The sequence below is a fragment of the Staurois parvus genome, unplaced genomic scaffold, assembly GCF_062004578.1.
Source record: "Staurois parvus isolate SC_StPar_1 unplaced genomic scaffold, SC_StPar_1.0 ptg000185l, whole genome shotgun sequence".
In the NCBI taxonomy this organism is placed as follows: domain Eukaryota; kingdom Metazoa; phylum Chordata; class Amphibia; order Anura; family Ranidae; genus Staurois; species Staurois parvus.
This window is the reverse complement of record NW_028317981.1, coordinates 872,071-892,201: the sequence shown is the minus strand read 5'-3', so window position 1 is coordinate 892,201 and position 20,131 is coordinate 872,071. Positions and strand designations below refer to the sequence as shown.

The 20,131-nt window shown below is 45.1% G+C and overlaps 1 protein-coding gene across 3 annotated transcripts in view; it reads right to left on the bottom strand.

Annotated features, from left to right (window-relative positions):
• LOC149462135 (S-adenosylhomocysteine hydrolase-like protein 1) overlaps positions 1 to 20,131 on the bottom strand; it is a 461,588-nt gene that overhangs the window by 271,093 nt on the left and 170,364 nt on the right. For all 3 annotated transcript variants that reach the window (XM_089677371.1, XM_089677372.1, XM_089677373.1), the window contains exon 6: positions 4,908 to 5,005. In XM_089677371.1, coding sequence (XP_089533497.1) covers positions 4,908 to 5,005 — 98 coding nt within the window. The remainder of the gene's footprint in view (positions 1 to 4,907; positions 5,006 to 20,131) is intronic.

Sequence of the window (20,131 nt, the reverse complement as noted above, 5' to 3'; positions counted from 1 at the left end):
CTTTTGAATATACAGTAGGCTTTGGGACATTCATTGTGGGTACATTGTACAACAATATTTTATCTAAAATTGTCTATATATGAGGTGATATTAAATAAAGGAACATTGATCTTTTCTGTGTATGTAGTCTCTGTGTCTTTAAAGTCCATTTATACAATCTCCTCTTTTATAAATTGTATATACCAGGATGTGGCACTGTTGTATCTATTGGGTGTAACCTATATCACCCGAGGGTTACTCCATATCCTTTTCATCAGACTGAATACATAAAACGAACAACCAATTCCATTTCTGTCGCTCCAATGGATCTTTAAAAGATGGAGATCCTCCACAGGGAGGATCTCCTTATTTAAACATGAAACCGGAGGATCCACATCCTACAAACCCAAAGGTTGTAATAGGTTTTCGATGCTGCTTGAGGAGTCAAGAAATAAAACACTACATCTGCACAGTAATACAGACACAAACATGCAGCAACAGTTGTACAGAAGCGAGGCAGAAACCTCAGACATGGCCGTGCAGACACAGGGCCAGCCACTGTAATTAATTACCTGGCAACGGAGTAAATAAAAGCAGAAAACTGCTGATGCTCTGCAAGGAAATAAACAGAGAAAGAGCAGGGGAAGCTGAAGTCAACAAAGTCCCCATGAGTTTTTTTGTGACATGTTCTGTTTAATGAGGTATAATCTGTCCTCCACTGAAGCTAATCACGAGCATATCACGCTCTATTAGTTTCTTCCAGGACCACAGCAACCAGGGAATTCGACAGCAGGACCAAGAAGTGATGTTCTACAGATCGCTTCAGGATTCTTAGGGGTTGATTTATTAAAGGAGAATAGGCTGCAAACTTCTGAAAGAGAATGGCCTAAGGCTGAGATTTTCCCTTTGAAAGTACTCAAAGTCAAATGCTGATCCAGACCAGACTGGAAAAGGGAAAAGGATGTGTCTAACAGAGTACATCCTAGGACGGGGGGATTTTTCTTTTAGCCCTCTCCTACTGTATATCACAATCCCTATACTTCAGTGTCCTCAGTTCCCCACCCTCCCCTATACATCACAGTCCCCAACTTCAGTTTCACCTTCATAGTAGTGTTCTCAGGCCCCCTGCACAGCACTTCCACCCACCCAATTTCCAGTACACCCCTATTTACAGCAATCCTTAACCCCCCTTCAAATCATCACCCCTGCCCCACACTACTGTCCTCTGCCCCCTTCGCATCTCTCCCCAACACTATTGTCCTCTTCCTCTTCAAATAACTCTCAGCAAAACCGTGCCCTCTTTACATTCCCCCACAAACACTACCCCCCCCTTTGCTTCTCCCTTCCCACAGATTTGTCCCCCCCTATATCACTCCAAACAGCACTGCCCCCCCCCCCCCCAACAGTAGTGTTCTCTGCCTTTTTCACATCAACCCACCTCCGCCCCCCCACCCACAGCACTTCCCCTTCACACCCCACCCCAGAGTAGTATACTCTGCCCTCCTCACATCAACCCCACCCCCCAATACTGTCCTCTCCCCCATCACATCCCCCCACCATGACACTGCTCCCCTTTACATCTCCCCCTCCACAACAATGCCCTCCTTACATCACCCCTTCACAGCACTGCCCCCTTTACATCAACCCCCCACAACCATATGCACACAGCACTGCCCCTCTTCACATTTTGCCCCCCTTTACATCACACACACACACACACACAACGAGAGTAGTGTCCCCAGCCCTCCTTCACTCTCCTACCTTAGAGCAGAGAGAGGGAGGCGAAGCATTTCTGGATCGGGTGGGAGAAGCACAGCACATCATTGAACAGAGCCACAACCCCCCCCCCCCCCCATCCTCCGCCGTTGTTATAACAGAAGAGCGGACAGCATGAGACAGAACATTTTTGGAGCAAGTGTGGAATAACAGCACAGTACTGTACAGAGCGTGATTGGCTGCTAGCCACTGATTAACTTAAAAAGGTAACCCCAGCAGCTCTCGCGCTCTATTCAATGCTGTATTGTGCTCCCCGCATCCAATCCAGAAATGTTATGACAGCTCCCGCGCTCTGTTCAATACTGTGCTGTTTTTCCACACTCACTCCAGAAATGTTCTGTTACCTACTGTCCGGTCTGCGTTTATGACAGCAGGGGAGGAATTGGGGGGGGGGGGGGGAGAAGGGGCTCCTAAGTGGTGTGATCGGGTGCAGATGACAAAGTGACTAGGTCCACGTCCGAACCGCGGTCCGCCATTTAGTGATGCTTGTCCTAGGATGAAATCTCCTTGCCTTGCAAAAAGCAAAACAGGCCTTTCAGGTGCGCTGGTAAACTTTCGACAGTCAACTTCCTAGCCTTCAAGAGTATATGGATGTCTGAGTCTGACAACACTCACTTTCTTAGGACCTGGGCTTCAACAGACATGCCATTAAAGCCAACAACCAAGATTAATGTACTGTCCCTTGAGACAAATGATTCAGATAATCCAGGAGAGCCCATGGACAATCTGCCAGGAGTTTGAGCACATTCTCTGGGGCCAATTGATGGTGCAATGAAAATGACCAGAATACCCTCCACTTATCATACTGACGAGAGAGGCTTTGGAGGAGCGAAAAAGGGTAGATCAGATCCAGGAAGATCATGGACAGTGCTGTGTCTACATCAGGCTGAAGTATTATAATCTGTATGAAGACTCCAGAAACTACTTCTGCAGGTTAAGGATCCAACTGAAGATCTACAAGGTCTGCACTGTCTACTGTAATCTCCTTTAGCCAGAGATTGTCCAGGTACCTCACAAGATGAATCCCCTTGAGTCTGGAGCAGAGCTAAGACTGGGGCAAGCACCTAGGTGAAAATCCAGGCAGGTGTTCAAAAATCCAGTTTGTAGCTCCTGAAAATGACACTCTGGACACCCCAGGTGTCCCAATTCCTGGGACCCTAATGTGGACAGATCCCTCACCTGTCTGACTCCAACACTGCGAAGAGGGCTTGGAACCAGAGTTGGAAATGGAACCAATAACCTATATAAAGGTCAACCAGACCAACAACCATGCCATGTTCAAAGTCACTTAAATCCCCTTTCTTCCCTATTCTGATGCTCTGATGCTATTCTGATGTGTTTGAACTTCAGCAAGTAGTCTAGATGCCTAAATGCATTGAGTTGCTGCCGTGTGACTGGCTGATTGGCAATTTGTGTTAGCAAGCAGTTGAACAGGTGCACCTAATAAAGTGGCCGGTGAGTGTATGTAGGGTGATTTGTTTCAACTCTATGTATCACCTGAGGCTAGTCACTTCAGTGGTTATATGTAAAGGTTTTCAACCACTTTAAGATTAGTTTAATTCAAACCTATGAAAAGGCTGACATTTCTATGACACTTCTCTCATTTTATCACCCAGTGATAAAGTGAAACTCAATTATGTCATTAACTAGTTGCCGACCGCAGATAGCCGAATGACGGCTGCACTGCGGCCGGCCAGTTCTGAGTGGACGTCATATGACGTCCTCCCAGAACGCGCTCTCCTGCGCGCCCCAGGCGATCTCCGTGATCGCTGTGTCCTACGGACACAGCTGCTCACGTGATGTGGTAAAATCAGAGGGAAATGCAAGTGCCGGTTCTCGGCTGCACTTTCCTCACGCTGTCAGATCGTGACGAAAGTACTGCCGAGAACCGGCAGTTGTCAGAGCGGGGATCGGCACCGATCATCAGGGCACTGATGATCAGTGCCCTGATGATCAGTGCCCAGCAGTGCCACCCGCAAGTTCCGCCCACCTGTGCCCAGCAGTGTGCCCACTAGCTCCGCCCACCTGTGCCCAGCACTGCACCCACCTGTGCCCAGCAGTGCACCCACCTGTGCCACTCTGCAGTGTCACACACCTGTGCCCAGAAGTGCCACCTACCTGTGCCCAGCAGTGCCACCCACCTGTGCCCACCAGTGCCACCAGTCAGTGCCCAGCGGTTGTGCCATTCAGTGCCGCCAGTCAGTGCCCAGCAGTGATGCCAGTCAGTGCCGTCTATCAGTACCCATCATCAGTGTCACCTATCAGTGCCGCCTATCAGTGCTGCATATTAGTGCCGCCTATCCGTGACACCTCATTAGTGCTGTCTATCAGTGCCGCCTATCCGTGCCACCTCATTAGTACTGCCTATCAGTGCCCTTTAGTGCTGCCTATCAGTGCCCATCAGTGCCGCCTATCAGTGCCCATCAGTGCTGCCTCATCAACGCACATCAGTGAAGGAGAAAAAATACCTGTTTGAAAAATTTTATAATAGAAACAAAGAAACTTTTTTTTTTTTTTCAAATTTTTTGCACTTTTTTTATTTATAGCGCAAAAAGTAAAGCGCCCAGTGGCGATTAAATACCACCAAAAGAAAGCTCTATTTGTGAGAAAAAAATGATCAACATTTCATATGGGTACAATGTTGCATGACCGCGCAATTGTCAAAGTGTGGCAGCGCTGAAAGCTGAAAATTGGCCTGGTAAATAAGGGGGTATAAGTGCCCGGTAGGCAAGTGGTTAATAACTCAGCCATACTTCAGATACTTTTAAGACTGCGGCAAATGTCCAATACAAACCAGTCAGGTTTCACCAGTGCCACAAACATTGTCACAAATATTCTAAATGGTTTGCTGAGGAACAAGCAGTTTTTTTTCCAGTTTTTGGTGCTCCATAAATTCGTTCCAAGTTTAACTTCATTCATTCCTTTACAAAAGTCTATGTTTAAATCACCTGCATGAAAAAAATTAGAGCAACTTCATAAAGATATATATTAATTTAAATATAGAAGACAGCAGCACTGTACCGACAGTACCGTAAATGTATATACTACTTATTTATATAAAAAGGTTTACTGTTTTGTTGTTGTTAAGTGACAATCACACATAACTTGGAGCATAACGAACATTTAGAATGTAACCAGTAACCTGGACATACCATGTTTGGCTGCCAATCACCATTTCCATTCACACATCGGTCAATACACCACCAGAAATCATCTTCAGATTCCCCTTTCCATGCAAAGACTGCAACACCTACCAAAGAGAAGAGTAAGGGAATACAAATTACAATGCATTTCACAATGGTTTGATAAATCTCTGCTATAATGAGCAAGACTGGACATTGGACATTGCTACTATCAGCTAGTCATTGAAATGCCCTGTAAACACGGGCCAAGTATCGACTGGTATCGGGCAGTTCAATAGAAACTGCTTGTGTGTAAACCCGCATATCTGTCAGAAGGCATCTGAAAACGGGGGGGTGGGGTGTCCCCCTGTCAGAACACAATGGCTCAGCAGGGAGATTGCTGTATTAACATTGGATATTAGTACAGCAAGCTCCTCCCGAGCTCTTCAGTTTTTATTTATTTATTTATTTTTTTTCCCGTTTAGCCCACTGGGTTGAGTGAATACAAAAAAAAAAAAAAATAATGAGTACCCAGCATAAGATTATTTTTACAGATCCTTCAAATTGAAGGATTATAGGGCATTGCAACAGTAGCATCTGCCAGGAAAGATATGCTGCTTATATTTGCTTTGTTTCTCTTCCCCTGCTTGAACCAAGTTCATGACTGCCTCCCAAGATACTACTGAATAGAAAGAACTACACCCTGTTCCAAATTATTATGCAAATTATATTTTTCTCATTTACCTAAATAATAGATGTAAATAACAGTCAGCATAATTCTCATGTTATCAACTATTAAGAGTGCAATTCAAATTTTATTGAACAAACCTCCTAATGATAACAGTATTAAACATAAAAAAACAATGCACTGTTCCAAATTACTACACACAGTAAGTTTCAAAACACTTTATAGGTTGTAAAGAACTGAAAATTGTCATTTTTTGTGTTTGCAGCATATTTACTGAAATCAAAAGCTATTTCAATCATACTTTTAACAACATTTTAACTTTTTAAACATTTTAACAGGTCACGTTACATTTTAACATAGGACCCCTTATTTGATAGCAGCTTCACAAGTCTTGCATCCATTGAACTTGTGAGTTTTTGGACAGTTTCTGCTTGAATTTGTTTGCAAGATGTCAGAATAGCTTCCCAGAGCTGCTGTTTGGATGTAAACTGCCTCCCACCCTCATAGATCTTTTGCTTGAGGATGCTCCAAAGGTTCTCAATAGGATTGAGGTCAGGGGAGGATGGAGGCCACACCATGACTTTCTCTCCTTTTATCCCCATAGCAGCCATTGATGCAGAGGTATTCTTTGCAGCATGATATGGTGCATTGTCATGCATGAAGATGATTTTATTACGGAAAGCATATATCTTCCTTCTGTATCAGGGAAGAAAGTGGTCAGTCATAAACTTCACATACTTTGCAGAGGTCATCTTTACACCTTCAAGGACCCTAAAGGGGCCGACCAGCTCTGTTCCCATGATTCTGACTCCACCACCGCCTTGCTGACGTCGCAGCCTTGTTGGAACAGGGTGGCCGTCCACCAGCCATCCACTACTCTATCCATCTGGACCATCCAGGGTTCCACGGCACTCATCAGTGAACAGGACTGTTTGAAAATTAGTCTTCATGTATTTTTCTGCCCAATGCAGCCGTTTCTGCTTGTAAGCATTGGTTAGTGGTGGCCGTAAAGAAGGTTTATGCACAGTTGCAAGACTCTGGAGGACTCTACACCTTGATGTCCGTGGCACCAGCAGCTTCAAATATCTGTTTGCTGCTATGTAATGGTATTTTAGCAGCTGCTCTCTTGATCCGATGCATGGATCTGGCCGAATTCTTCCTCAATGTGCCTTTATCTGAACGAACCCGTCTGTGCTCTGAATCAGCCACAAATCTCTTAATAGTGCAATGATCACGCTTAAGTTTTCGTGAAATATCTAATGTTTTCATACCTCGTCCAAGGCATTGAACTATTTCACTCTTTTCGGCAGCACAGAGATACTTTTTCTTCCCCATATTGCTTGAAAATGGTGCTCTGCTTAATAATGTGGAACACCCTCCTTTTGTAGTTTTTCCTTAAATTGGGCTCACCTGCCAATCTAATTATCACAGGTGTCCAAGATTGTTTTCAGTGATCAAAAGAGCCCCAAGACACAATGACATCCATGAGTTAAACTGAAAAACAAAATATTTAATGTTTGTGACACTTAAATAGAATTTGCATAATAATTTGGAACAGGGTGTAATATGGCTCATTTGTTGATCTTTGTGGTATTGAGTTATTTCCAGTACTGGTGGCACTGCAAATGGCTCAGTTCCCAGAGATCTGGGAAGAATTTCTATCGTCTTCTATTACAGGTGTTATTAAGTGTCCATTGGTTTTAGCACCTTCCAAATGTAGTATGCACTACTCAAATCAATGTACAGAAACACACACAAGCACAATTCTCAAAAATGTCTGTGTAGTAGCAGCTGCTATCTCACATTTAGTACGTAATGTGAAAGTATTTAATAAGAATTCCTGTAGAATAAGCAAACTACTTAAATGCTTTTTATTTTCCAAATATAATATTGAATATTTTATTTCACAGTTAAATTATAGATAATGATCTGTTAATGCTGTTCTCAAATGATAAAGACCATAATGCTTCCAAGGTGTTTATGTTGATATACAATACTTATTTTGTGGCAGCATTTTAGTGGAGAGACTAGGGAAACTGTGGGAAAAAAATGCATTGCTTATAGCCACAAATGTCCTTTCACTTCTAACCTGTGCTTGAAAAATGACCCAAATTATTGCTGTATGTACTAAGCATTCAATATTTTTTATGTGCATTTTTACACACTACCCCTGTGAAAAGTTAAATTGTTGAAATGATTAAAAATGTTCCTGAAATGCCTTTGGTTTAACCACTTTCCGACCGCCCTATAGCAGAAATACTGATTATACGTGAATCGTGTTCTAGCGTTTTTTACGGGCCGGGCCAGTGATGCTCGGCCTAAATCGGATTATCGATCCTTGTCCTATCAGGGATCTTCCTGTACCTGTGTTTACATCCACACAGGTACAAGAAGTGATGAAATCTCTCTCTGGGCACATTCCATCCCACAGAAAGAATCAAGACACAGTGAGTAAAACAGCACACACTTTCACAGTCAGAACGTTTTAGGACACATTTAACCTCTTGATCGCACCCCCCCCCCCAGTTAACACCTTTACTGCCCTGTCGCCAGTGTTATTTGTATAGTGTACAGATTTTTTGCTGATCACTGTATTAGTGTCGTCAGATAGCATTAGCGTCAATTAGAGTCCCTCCCAGATAGCATCAGATTGCCTGATAGTACACCAGTAATCCCATGTAACTCCTTGATTGCCAGGAACATGCTCACATACACAATAAACCTCCATTGCTAGTATAGTGTCTGAACGGATGAATATCTTTGATCAGATCAGCACTATACCAGTGATCAAATTAGTATAGTGTCCCCAAAAAGACAGTGTTAGCGACATCAGCCCCGAAACCTGCCAGCACCTGCGTTTAGCCCCTTACGCTTAGCCCTCAGGTGTACCCGACCCCGTTCCCAGATGCTGAGATGTTACAATCGCATGATAACTCTCATATGCAGCAGAGTGCCAGTACTAGTGCCGCGCTACCTTTTGGTGAACTTGCGAGCACCAGTGGCCTAGTACATCCTGGTCTTTCACATACCAGCACTGCAGTATCACTTGGTGACGTGGCGAGTCCCATAAGTTCAGTACAAGCTGGTAATGGTGGCAAGCACAAGTAGTGTCCCGCAGCCACCAAGAATTCACACACAGGCCCGTAGAGCCCCTAGTATCCTTCTGGATGTGCTTGCAAATCCTGATTGGCAGCCCACAAATTCTGCAGCACCCGTACTTCCTCCATTCCCTGCTCAACCCGGAATTCAGTTGGAAACAGCAAATTTAACTACTCCCCTTGAATTTTTTGGAGCTATTTTTCACAGAAGATCTGTATGCATTGATTGTGGATCAAAGTAATTTATATGCACAACAGTTTATCAACCGCCAACCCAAATTCAAACCTTGCCAGACCATTCGCATGGAAACCCATTACAGTTTCTGAATTTAAAGTTTTTTTGGGCCTAACCCTCAACATGGGCATTACTAAAAAAAAAAAAATGAATTGCAGTTGTATTGGTCCACAGACCCGATTTATCATATGCCCGTGTTCTCTGCTGCTGTGGCTAGGCATAGATATGAGAGTATAATGCGTTTTATGCATTTTAATGACAATACACTGTCGTCCTTGGGGTGACCCTGAATTTGACCGGCTCCACAAAATTCTGCCCCTCGTAAATCACCTTAACCAAAAATTTGCAGATCTCTATACTCCCCAGCAAAACATCTGCGTTGATGAGTCCCTCATTAATTTTTCAGACCGCCTTGCATTCAAACAATTTCTCCCCAGCAAATGTTTCAGATATGGGGTCAAGATGTTTAAGACCTGTGAGAGGGGAACAGGCACATATAAGTTTAGGATTTACAAGGGAAAAAATAGTCATGTGGAGCCCCCCGGATGCCCAGATTACATGGGGAGCAGTGGCAAAAAAATCTGAGGTCCATATGGGGACCACTTATACGTGGACAATATTTATTCAAGCGTGCCACTATTTACACATTTGTACAATCTTGGAATTGGTGCACGTGGCACTGTACGACCTAATCGTCGGGGCTTCCCCCAACGGCTTGTAAATACCCATCTTATAAAGGGGGGAAAAGCCTGCTTGAGAAATGAGGAATTGCTCACTGTGAAGTGGAAGGACAAAAACGGGATGTTTTCGTCCTGTCTTCCATTCACGCAGACACAACCATCCAAATTTCCACGGCAGCTGGTGTTGTTGAGAAGCCCGTGTCCACAACTAAAACTTTAATATGGGAGGGGTGGACTTAAATGACCAGATGATGAAGCCGTACTTTGTTTCCCGAAAAGCCAGATGCTGGTACAAAAAAAGTGTGTTTATTTCAATTGGCTCTAAATAATGCTTTTGTGCTTCACAAAGCAACTGGATGAAGTGGATCCTTCTTAAAATTCCAGGAAGAGATAATCACAGCCCTTTTGTATGCAGAAGGTGCTGTGGACCAAACCCCCAACACAGATGTAGTTAGCAGGCTGCATGAGAGGCAAAAAAAAGAGCATATATGCCGAAGCATGGGGCCTGGGATGGCCAGTGGGTGGATGGCCCCTTAGCTTCGGCATATATATTTTCTAACATTTTTGGGCACATATTTCAATAAGAAAAACTTGTTTTATTGAGTTACTGTTTTATTGTTAACCATTGCAGTTTTCTTTGCAGGATTGCCATTCAGCTGCAGCACCAACTTGTTTATTCTGACAGCAAATGGGTCTCTCTCTCACATATACATACGTACAGTGGAGATCAACAGTTTGGGCACCCCAGCTAAAAATCTGTATTAATGTGCATAAAGAATCCAAGGAAAGATGGAAAAATCTCCAAAAGGCATCAAATTACAGATTAGACATTCTTATCATATGTCAACAAAAGTTAGATTTTATTTCCATCATTTACACTTTCAAAATAACAGAAAACAAAAAAATGGCGTCTGCAAAAGTTTGGGCACCCTGCAGAATTTATAGCATGCACTGCCCCCTTTGCAAAGCTGAGACCTGCCAGTGTCATGGATTGTTCTCAATCATCGTCTGGGAAGACCAGGTGATGTCAATCTCAAAGGTTTTAAATGCCCAGAGTCATCTGACCTTGCCCCAACAATCAGCACCATGGGTTCTTCTAAGCAGTTGTCTAGAAAACTGAAACTGAAAATAGTTGACGCTGGAGAAGGCTATAAAAAGATAGCAAAGCGTTTTCAGATGTCAATATCCTCTGTTCGGAATGTAATTAAGAAATGGCAGTCATCAGGAACAGTGGAAGTTAAAGCAAGATCTGGAAGACCAAGAAAAATATCAGACAGAACAGCTCGCAGGATTGTGAGAAAAACAATTCAAAACCCACGTTTGACTGCACGATCCCTCCACAAAGATCTGGCAGACACTGGAGTTGTGGTACACTATTCCACTATGAAGAGATACTTGTACAAATATGGTCTTCATGGAACAGTCATCAGAAGAAAACCTCTTCTACATCCTCACCACAAAAATCATCGTTTGAACTTTGCAAATGAACATATAGACAAGCCTGATGCATTTTGGAAACAAGTTCTGTGGACCAATGAGGTTAAAATTGAACTTTTTGGCCGGAATGAGCAAAGGTACGTTTGGAGAAGAAGGGGCACAGAATTTAATGAAAAGAACCTCTGTCCAACTGTTAAGCATGGGGTTGGATCAATCATGCTTTGGGGTTGTGTTGCAGCCAGTGGCACAGGGAACATCTCACGAGTAGAAGGAAGAATGGATTCAATAAAATTTCAGCAAATTTTGGATGGTAACTTGATGCCATCTGTGAAAAAGCTGAAGTTAAAGAGAGGATGGCTTCTACAAATGGATAATGATCTTAAACACACCTCGAAATCCACGGGGGATTACATCAAGAGGCGTAAACTGAAGGTTTTGCCATGGCCTTCACAATCTCCTGACCTCAACATAATTGAAAATCTATGGATAGACCTTAAAAGAGCAGTGCGTGACAGACAGCCCAGAAATCTCAAAGAACTGGAAGACTTTTGTAAGGAAGAATGGGCAAAGATACCTCAAACAAGAATTGAAAGACTCTTGGCTGGCTACAAAAAGCGTTTACAAGCTGTGATACTTGCCAAAGGGGGCAGTACAAGATATTAACTCTGCAGGGTGCCCAAACTTTTGCAGACGCCATTTTTTTGTTTTCTGTTATTTTGAAAGTGTAAATGATGGAAATAAAATCTAACTTTTGTTGACATATTATAAGAATGTCTAATCTGTAATTTGATGCCTTTTGGAGATTTTTCCATCTTTCCTTGGATTCTTTATGCACATTAATACAGATTTTTAGCTGGGGTGCCCAAACGTCCGATCCCCACTGTAGGTGTGTGCAGTGCTGTTGGATGAGAGATTTTTCATCTGCAGTTAAAAAAGAGCATATATGCCAAAGCATGGGGGCCTGGGGTGGCCAGTGGGTAGATGGCCCCTATGCTTCAGTATATATTTAAAACAAAAATTTTTGCCAGAGATTTCTTCATCCACATAGACCGCAGGCTGAATGACAAAAAAGAACATTTCATGTGTGCCCACCATTAGAAGTGGGTGGATGAAGAGTGTGGCACACAGATTGAGTGGAGATAATTCACCTTTATGTTGGCGTGGATGTGGAGGTAGAGGTACAATGTATCACATATGGTGGGAGTGTTCTAAAATACAGGAGTATTGGGGGAAATAGTAAGCTTGATTCAGAAAATTACAGAGGTTGATATTCTAGTAGACCTAGAGATTTGCCTTTTTCATAGTACTAAGCTTTCAGTTAAAAAATACAAATAATCTGGTTTATTGTACTATTTGAATGCAGCAAAGGGACTGATACCCAAGTATTGGAGACAAGAGGTGCTGAAAATAAAAGACTGGGGGGATAGGGTAGATCAAATATGCAAAATTGGAGGAACTTTATCATTTGAATGAAGATAAGATAGAGAGTCACCATAAAAAATGGAACAAATGTGAGGAATTCAAAAAGTCAAGGCTAACCTTAGAGGTTATGGGGGATTAACATAGAATAATATGGAAACATATCTTGTTCTTCTTTTATAGGGATTACGAAGGTTTTAATGAGTATGTTTGTATAACTTTTTTATCTGAAAAATTAATAAATAAATTAAAAGGAAAAAAGTGGGTGGATGCAGGGCAATATATTCTAATGGTGGGCATACCACACACTTTTTCTGGCAGAAATTTCATCTTTTTTTCATTCAGCCCACAGGCTGCATACTAAAAAACAAAACAAAAAAAACAAACATCGCGTATACACCGAACAACGACCAACGCCATACTGGTACATCACTGGACTGTGAGTGGTTCTACCAAGATGATGCCTGCAGCAGCAGGCATCATCCTGGTATCGTTTTTTTTCAGCCGGCGATCGGCTTTCATGTAAAAGCAATCCTAGTGGCTAACTAGTTGCAGGATTGCTTTTACAAGCCCAAGGAGAAGATGCCCCCCTCCCCCGCTACCTTCCACGGCCTTCTCGGGCAGTCCCATGCCATTGGGGGAACCTGAGAATGCAGCCAGTGTTTCTGCCAGCTGACCATAGAGTTGATTGGAGACCGGAAGGGTGCCAATCATCTCTATAGTCTAAGAAATCGGAAGCTATAAGCATTTCATCACTTCAGCTTCGCAGGGTATAAACAGTGCTATTTGTAAATTGGGAAAGCATCTGATCACACCGATCTTGGTGAGCTTAGATAATGTAACAGCAGAGGAGATATCTAGAGTCTGATAGACCCCAGATTTCTCAAAAAAGAACACATGACAATGCCCATTGAAGTTATAGGGGATATTTGCATTCCCTCTGATAGCATTAAAAGTGATCATAAAAAAAAATTAAAAGGGACAGTGAAATAATAATAAAAAAAAAAAAGCACCCTTGTTCCCCAGCACCTGCGTGCACGAGCGGTTGCACCATGCATGTGAGGTTTCGTCGCAAACGTCAAATCAAGGGCAGTAATTCTAGCACTAGACTTTGTCTGTAAATCTAAAATTATAGCTTGTAAAAGCTTTTAAAGCATTGCCTATGGATATTAAAAATGTATGCAGTTTGTCGCCATTGCACGGGGCATGTGCAGTTTTAAAGCATGTCATGTTTGGTATCTATTTACTCGGCATACTATCTTTTAGATTTTACCAAATAATTATTATTATTATTATTATTACTACGAGTTTATATAGCGCCAAAGGGTTTGCTCAGCGCTGTACAATAGGGGGGACAATACATGGCACAATTGGCCAATATATTATGTTTTTGTGCATTAAAAGTAAAACAAGTGTATTTTTTTTTTAAATTGCATTTGAAAAATCGCTGCACAAGTACTATGTGACAAAAAATTGCAGCACCCACCATTTTATTTACTAGGGTGTCTGCTTTAAAACATATATAATGTTTGGGGGTTCAAAGTAATTTCCTAGCAAAAAATACAGATTTTTTTTTTCATGTGAACAGAAAGTGTCAGAAAAGGCTTGGTCTTCAGGTGGTTAGAAGAATGAGTGATGTGTGGCATAAACTTCCAATGCTGGGCATAAAATGTCCCCACCCCCCAAAATGACCTCTTTTTGGAAAGTAAACAGCACAAACTATGTCACGTACTCACTAACGGTAGCTCTATGGATCCACAGTCCAGGATTCCCCAGGGCGTGGAGTCTAAGCCCCAGTCTGCTTGTTCACCAAAGCCCCTGATGGTGGGGATGGACTTGGAGCAGGCTGAGACCAGGTCGCGGCCCTCGGGTACACCCAACTGTAGTAGAGATGACTGCCAGCGGGACGTAGCTGGATAAGAGCCTGATGTGAAGAGGCAGGGCAGACCTGAGCGGTAAACAGATGGATCCGTGCGGATGGATGGATGCAGACACACCGTGAAGCAAGTAGCGGAATGAGACAGGCCGGGTCGGTAACTATGGAGGCAGAACGGAACAGAGCAACAGGCAGAGGATAGTCGGGTCACATGCCAAGTTCAGCAACAGGAGGTCAGACAATCAGGAGCAGGCAGAAGAGTGGTCAAAGGCAAGCCAGGGGTCAGGGCAGGAGACGGTCAGCAGTAATCAGGATCAGGCTGGGTTCGGCAACAAGGTACGCTCACAGGATCAGAACACAAGCAGAGGATCAATACCATACGGCAACTTGGACATTGCAATGGCCAGTTTAAATAGCCCGCCCGGCGCTGTCAGGTGCGCCTGGGTCCTAGTGCCTGCCCGGCGCCATCATTGGTGACAGGCGCGCCTGGATCCTAGTGCCGCCTGCCTGTATGTCTTGTCGGGATCCTACGCATGTGCAGATTCGTGCGCCACGCGATCTTCTCGTTCCCAGACATTGCCCCCCTTATGGGCAGCCTCCGGATGCCCCACCGACTCCTCTTTTGTGGATGGTTACGAAAAAATTCCTGAATTAGCCTCGTAGCATGGACATTCTGAGCTGGTTCCCAAGAATTTTCCTCCGGGCCATAACCCTTCCACTTAATGAGGTACTGCGTCTGACCCCTCCTTTTCCTGCAGTCTACGATTCCTCTTCCCCATCAATGTCTATGGCCTCCGGGGGTCTTGACCTACGATCAGGAAAGGGATCTGGTGCTGCAGGCTTCAGTAAAGACACGTGAAAAACTGGGTGTATTTTGAAGGATTCTGGGAGCGCTAACTTGTAGGCAACATCATTAATTTTGCGTTTTACCCGGAATGGGCCCACAAAAACTTGGGTGCCAATTTCCTTGACGGACACGCCATCTTCAGGTTGGTTGTTGCCAACCAGACTTGGTCTCCCAGGTGCAGGATCAATTCCCCCCTTCTCCTATCAAAGACCCTTTTGTTGTCTTCCTGGGCCTTCGCAACTGTCTCCTGTAACACTTTATTAGATGCAAAAAAATTGAGTGTATCCTGAGCAGCAGGAACCGAGATCTCCGGGATCAGGTCAGGTAGGAAGGCAGGATGGAACCCATAGTTGGCAAAGAACGGAGATTGCTTAGTGGCGGAATGACTCGCATTGTTGTAGGCAAACTCCGCTAAGGGCAAGAGTACCACCCAGTCATCCTGGAGAAAAGATGTGTAACATCTGAGGTAATGTTCTAAGGTTTGGTTGGTCCGTTCGGTCTGCCCATTTGTTTGCGGATGGTACGCAGAAGAAAAGGACAACTTGATTTTCAATGGTTCGCATAATGCCTTCCAGAACCTCGAGGTGAATTGTACCCCTCGGTCAGAAACAATATCTTTCTTTAGGAACTCCATGGAGCCTTACAAATTTTCTTAATAAAGATCTGCGCAGTCTCAGGAGCAGAAGGTGTATTCCTTAATGGTAGGAAGTGGGCCATCTTTGATAGGCAATCCGCCACCATGAAAATAGCAGTATGATCTTGGGAAGGTGGAAGTTCTACTATGAAGTCTATTGATATCATTATCCGCGGTCTGTCAGGTACTGCCAAGGGTCGTAGTAAGCCCCAAGCCTCGTTTCTGGTGGACTTATTTCTATTGCAGATGGTGCAAGTTCTCACGTATGCCTTGCAGTCCTTAGCCATACTCGGCCACCAGAACATGCGCTGTGCCAGCTCCAAAGTCTTGAACACAACAAAGTGATCTGCCAACGGGTGATCGTGGCAATAACCCAGGACAGGAGTTTGTGCTTCCTCGGGAACCAAGATTTGCTCCCCTTTCCATAAGAGCCCTTCTCTGCTCTGTACCAAGACTCCGGGTGGACTGGGTATTCCTACAGACACAGTTTGTAATTTAGACAAGAGTTCTGATTGTAGCAACAAGAAATTCCCTGCTGGCAGGATGGTGTCTGGCTTTGGAGATTCTTTTGGGTCCTTGAACATGCACGAGAGCGCATCTGGTTTCGTGTTTTTAGTCCCCGGTCTGTAAGTTATGTGGAAAACACGAAAAACAGTGCCCATCTGGCCTGGCGTGGTTTAAGGCGCTTAGCCATTCTTAAATATTAAAGGTTTTTATGGTCCGTATATATCAAGATCAGATGCATGGCACCCTCCAGCAAGTACCTCCATTCTTCCAATGCCGTCTTTATTGCCAAAAGTTCTCGGTCTCCAACGTCATAGTTCCTTTCTGCCGGGAGTAAGTTTTCTGGAAAAGAAGGCTACTGGGTGCATAAGCTCTTTGAGGCCTTTCCTTTGTGAAAGGACCGCCCCAACTGTGTTTTCGGACGCATCCACCTCCAGAATGTAAGGAAGAGAAGAGTCTGGATGGCTTAAGATGGGTGCTGCTGTGAACAATTCTTTCAGAGTCTCAAAAGCAACCTGCGCCTCAGGAGTCCAATGGAAGTGAACCCCCAGCTTTGTGAGCTGGGTAATAGGTGACATAAGATCCGAAAAGTTCTTTCCGATAGAAATTAGCAAAGCCGATGAACCGCTGAATACCTTTGTCTGAGGGCACCGGCCACTCCAAAATTGCGGAAATTTTCTGGGGGTCCATGGCAATTCCTTCAGTAGAGATAATCAATCCCAGGAACGGAATGCTATGCTGCTCGAAACTACATTCGTGCTGGCGAAGTCGCACCAACACACTCCTGACATGACCTCGGTGTACCTCCAGGGATGAGGAAAAAAAATGAGTGTCATCTAGGTAGATGTCAACAAAAAATATCTAAGTAATCCTTGAAGACATTAATAAAATGCTGGAACGTGGCAGGTGCGTTGCACAATCCAAATGGCATGACTAAAATACTCAAAAATGACCGAACCGAGGGTGGAAGGCTGTCTTCCATTCATCCCCTTCTCGTATGCGGACCAAGTTATAGGCTCCTCTCAGATCCAATTTAGTAAAGATAGTAGCAGTTTTCAGTCTTTGAAATAGTTCAGGAACCAAAGGAAGGGGATAACGTTTTTTTATGGTGATTTTATTCGGCTCCCGATAGTCCACGCAAGGCCTCAGGGACTTATCCTTCTCCACAAAGAAAATTCCGGCTCCAGCTGGTGAAGTGGAGGGATGGATGAATCCCTTTTGGAGGTTCTCATCAATGTAATCTTTTAACACTCCTAACTCTCGCTCCGATAAAGGGAAGATTCGCCCGAATGAGATCTCAGACCCGGGGAATAGGTCAATCGGGCAATCGTAGGCTCGATGAGGAGGGAAAATGTCTGCTCCCCGTTTACTGAACACGTCAAGATAGCCATGGTAAACCGGGGGGATTACTTGAGACAGTTCTGCGTCAAGAGTCCATGCACAGTAGGGTCTGTGTAACTGAGGGTGTCTTGGGTAAACAATGTTCCCGACAGTAAGATGAAAGGAATTGGATTGACCCAGTCTTCCAGTTGATTTGGGGGTCATGAGCTCGTAGCCAAGGAAGTCCCAAAATGACTGGAAATAACGGGGACACGATGGCGTCCAGACGTAGGAACTCCTGATGGTAGTTGGCAACCGTAGTGCGGATTGCTGGGGTCTCTCGGTCTACCAGTCCGGATTTAATACGGGATCCATCGGCCAGAAAGATGTTCAAACCGTGCTCCTTGGTCTGTAAAGGGATACGCTGATGGGCTGCAAAATTTAGGTGTATGAAACAGCTGCAGGCCCCTGAATCAATAATCGCCGTCACCAACACGGTTCTTCCGGGAAGCTGGAATGAAATGGGCACGGCTAGATGAGTTGAGCTATCGAGACAAGCTGGGGACACAGCAGAAGAGATGGAGAGACACTTACTCAACTTCACTGGACAAGATCACACATATAGGCCTACTTCTCCACAATAAAGGCAGAGGTTATTCAACCGACGTCTTTGGCGTTCTTCTGACGTTAATGATGGTCGTATCAATCCAAGTTGCATTGGCTCAGGTATATCAGTAGCCTCAGAATCCTGGTTCCTGACAGGAGGGTTGGGCTGGAGTGGGAACCGAGGTAGCACCCATGTATGCCTCTGGACTTGACTGGACCGCTCTAGCCTACGTTCACGCAGCCTACGGTAAATCTGAATAGCCAACAATATTAGGTCCTCCAAGGAGTCAGGTATGCCCACTCTAGCTAGCTCATCCTTGAGGGGTTCAGATAGGCCCAAGCAAAACGAATGACGTAAGGCTGCATCGTTCCATCTAGTATTGCCACTCCAGCGTCTGAAATCAGAAGCGGAATCCTCTGCTGCTCGGCAACCTTGTCGGAGTGTGTGTAAAGCTGCCTCAGCGGAAGTAGCCCGATGCGGGTCATAGTACAACTGAGCCATCGCGTTGAAAAAAAGTTGTTATAGAATTCAGGTGCGGATGGTGAACTTCAAGCAGACGATGGGCCCAACCCTGGGGTTCACCTTGGAGTAAGGATATAATGAACCCCACCTTCACGGATTCTGAGGAGAATATTTGTGGCTTTAGATCGAAGTATAGCTGACATACGTTTTGAAAAGCCCTGTATCTACTTCGATCCCCATTGAAATGTTCTGGCGTAGGCACACGGGGTTATGGTGGAGGTAGTGTGACCACCGTACCGGTGTGAGGTTCAGTGGAATCCCTGGCCGGGGAGAGAGCAGCCGGATCCGAAGATGTGGGAGCTGGTGAAGCTAGGGTCTGGATACATTCTTCCAGGTGTGTATATCCCTCCTGTAATGTCTCAACGGCCTGGGTGAGCTCCGCCAAGTGATGGCATATCTCATCCAAAGGAGAGGGTCCTCTTCCAGGCTCAGTCATGGCCGTATGGTACTGTCACGTACTCGCTAACGGTAGCTCTATGGATCCACAGTCCGGGATTCCCCAGGGCGCGGAGTCTAAGCCCCAGTCTGCTTGTTCACCAGAGCCCCTGATGGTGGGGATGGACTTGGAGCAGGCTGAGACCAGGTCGTGGCCCCTGGGTACACCCAACTGTAGTAGAGAGGACCGCCAGCGGGGACGTAGCTGGATAAGAGCCTGATGTGAAGAGGCAGGGCAGACCTGAGTGGTAAACGGATGGATCCGTGCAGGATGGATGGATGCAGACACACCGTGAAGCAAGTAGCGGAGTCAGACAGGCCAGGTCGGTAACTGTGGAGGCAGAACGGAACAGAGCAGCAGGCAGAGGATAGTCGGGTCACGGGCCAAGTTCAGCAACAGGAGGTCAGACGATCAGGAGCAGGCAAAAGAGTGGTCATAGGCAAGCCAGGGGTCAGGGCAGGAGACGGTCAGCAGTAATCAGGATCAGGCTGGGTTCGGCAACAAGGTACGCTCACAGGATCAGAACACAAGCAGAGGATCAAGACCATACGGCAACTTGGACATTGCAATGACCAGTTTAAATAGCCCGCCCAGCACCGACAGGCGCGCCTGGGTCCTAGTGCCTGCCCGGCGTCGTCATTGGTGACAGGCACGCCTGGGTCCTAGTGCCCGCCTGCATGTCTTGTCGGGATCCTACGCATGTGCAGATTTGTACGCTGTGGCGATCTTCTCGTTCCCTGACAAACTATTTGCTGAGAGGCATGTTGTTAGGGACCCCAGAGCTGGCCACGATCGTGCACGGGTTTGTGCATGCGCGGTGTGCCCGGCCGCACTAGCGTGCGAGCATTGGGTCCTGGGATTTCAGCGGCGCATGCGCACTCAAGATCGTGGACGTGCGCCTGGCACCAATCAGGGTGCAGGGCGCCCTATTTCAAACAGGTCAGGGCTGAC